The sequence below is a fragment of the Diachasma alloeum genome, unplaced genomic scaffold (genome assembly GCF_001412515.2).
Source record: "Diachasma alloeum isolate Michigan unplaced genomic scaffold, Dall2.0 Dall_scaffold_15898, whole genome shotgun sequence".
Lineage (NCBI taxonomy): Eukaryota > Metazoa > Arthropoda > Insecta > Hymenoptera > Braconidae > Diachasma > Diachasma alloeum.
The window spans coordinates 42-1,108 of record NW_021682745.1 but is presented as its reverse complement, the minus strand read 5'-3'; the positions used below and the strand labels follow the sequence as shown (position 1 = coordinate 1,108).

Sequence of the window (1,067 nt, the reverse complement as noted above, 5' to 3'; positions counted from 1 at the left end):
TCCTTCGATGCTCTCGTGTATGCGACAAATTTTTTAAACCAGATAAAAAGATTTTTTAAACCAGATGTCTCTTTGTCGATCCAGCCTTGTGAAGTTCGGACAAAAGTACTGTTCTCAGGAGCACCCACTGCGTATGCCTCTGGAATCGGTGCACTGCCAGGGTAAATGGACATGGGAGGCATCTGATCTCCTGAAGCTGATACACACATCTCCACTGTAACAAGTTGTCCCCTCTCTGCTGAAGCAAAAGTGCCCACTTACTTTTGGCCCTTCCTGGCGAGGATCTTTGGAAGTGATTTCGGTACGGTCATCATACCGACTTCGTCGACGTTCCAAACTCTGTCGGCAGACAAATTGTATTCATCGAAAATCTCTAGGTACAATTCAAAGAATTCATCCACAGCCTCTCGCGTGAAGCGATGTGCATGGTCAGCAGATGCTGCTTGTGGTTTGCGAAGTGACAGCAATCGACCCCTTTTTACAAATCCCTGGAGCCAGTCTGGACCTGCACGCTTCTTACGACGATTGAAACGATGTTTAATTTTATTTTTCTCTGCCAATTCAAAGGCCAGTGACCTCATCTCAATCGCCGTGAGCCCATAAAGTCTGCTCTGTATGAACAACAGGTAACTCGTCGATTCCTTCTCCTGTGCTTTAGAGAAAAAGGACCTGAAGCGTCCCAATCCTGAGAAGGAAAACCACGAGATATTAATATTAGGAGAGTCAATAACAAATGTGGGAATAGGAAAATGATAAACAAAGCAAAAAATGCGGGGATGCGTCCATACTCGTAACTTGGAGTAGGGAAATGTGAGATGAAAGGGGTCTTTTTGACTTTTCTGTGAATAAAGAAAAACTATTAGATTCCTATTGAACTTTCTGTTTGTTTTTGGCCGATGGCATTGAAAATTTTTGGCTTATCTGCGCGTTTCATTCTTCAATGGAAATGATCAATGGAAAATATTTTTTTAAATGGAGAATTTTTTGAAACTATATTGTAGGGGAGGGTAGGGCAAAATGGCCCAGTGTGAGCAAAATGGCCCACCTCATATTTTTTTTAAAACGCA

At 42.5% G+C, this 1,067-nt stretch overlaps 1 protein-coding gene across 1 annotated transcript; it reads right to left on the bottom strand.

Moving 5' to 3' along the window:
• Positions 1 to 261: 261 nt before the first annotated feature.
• Positions 262 to 685, bottom strand: LOC107047042 (the record flags this gene model as incomplete). Its single annotated transcript, XM_015269768.1, has 1 exon — positions 262 to 685. A coding segment is annotated over one exon (424 nt), but the record flags the coding sequence as incomplete, so codon positions are not given.
• Between the last annotated feature and the right edge of the window lie 382 nt (positions 686 to 1,067).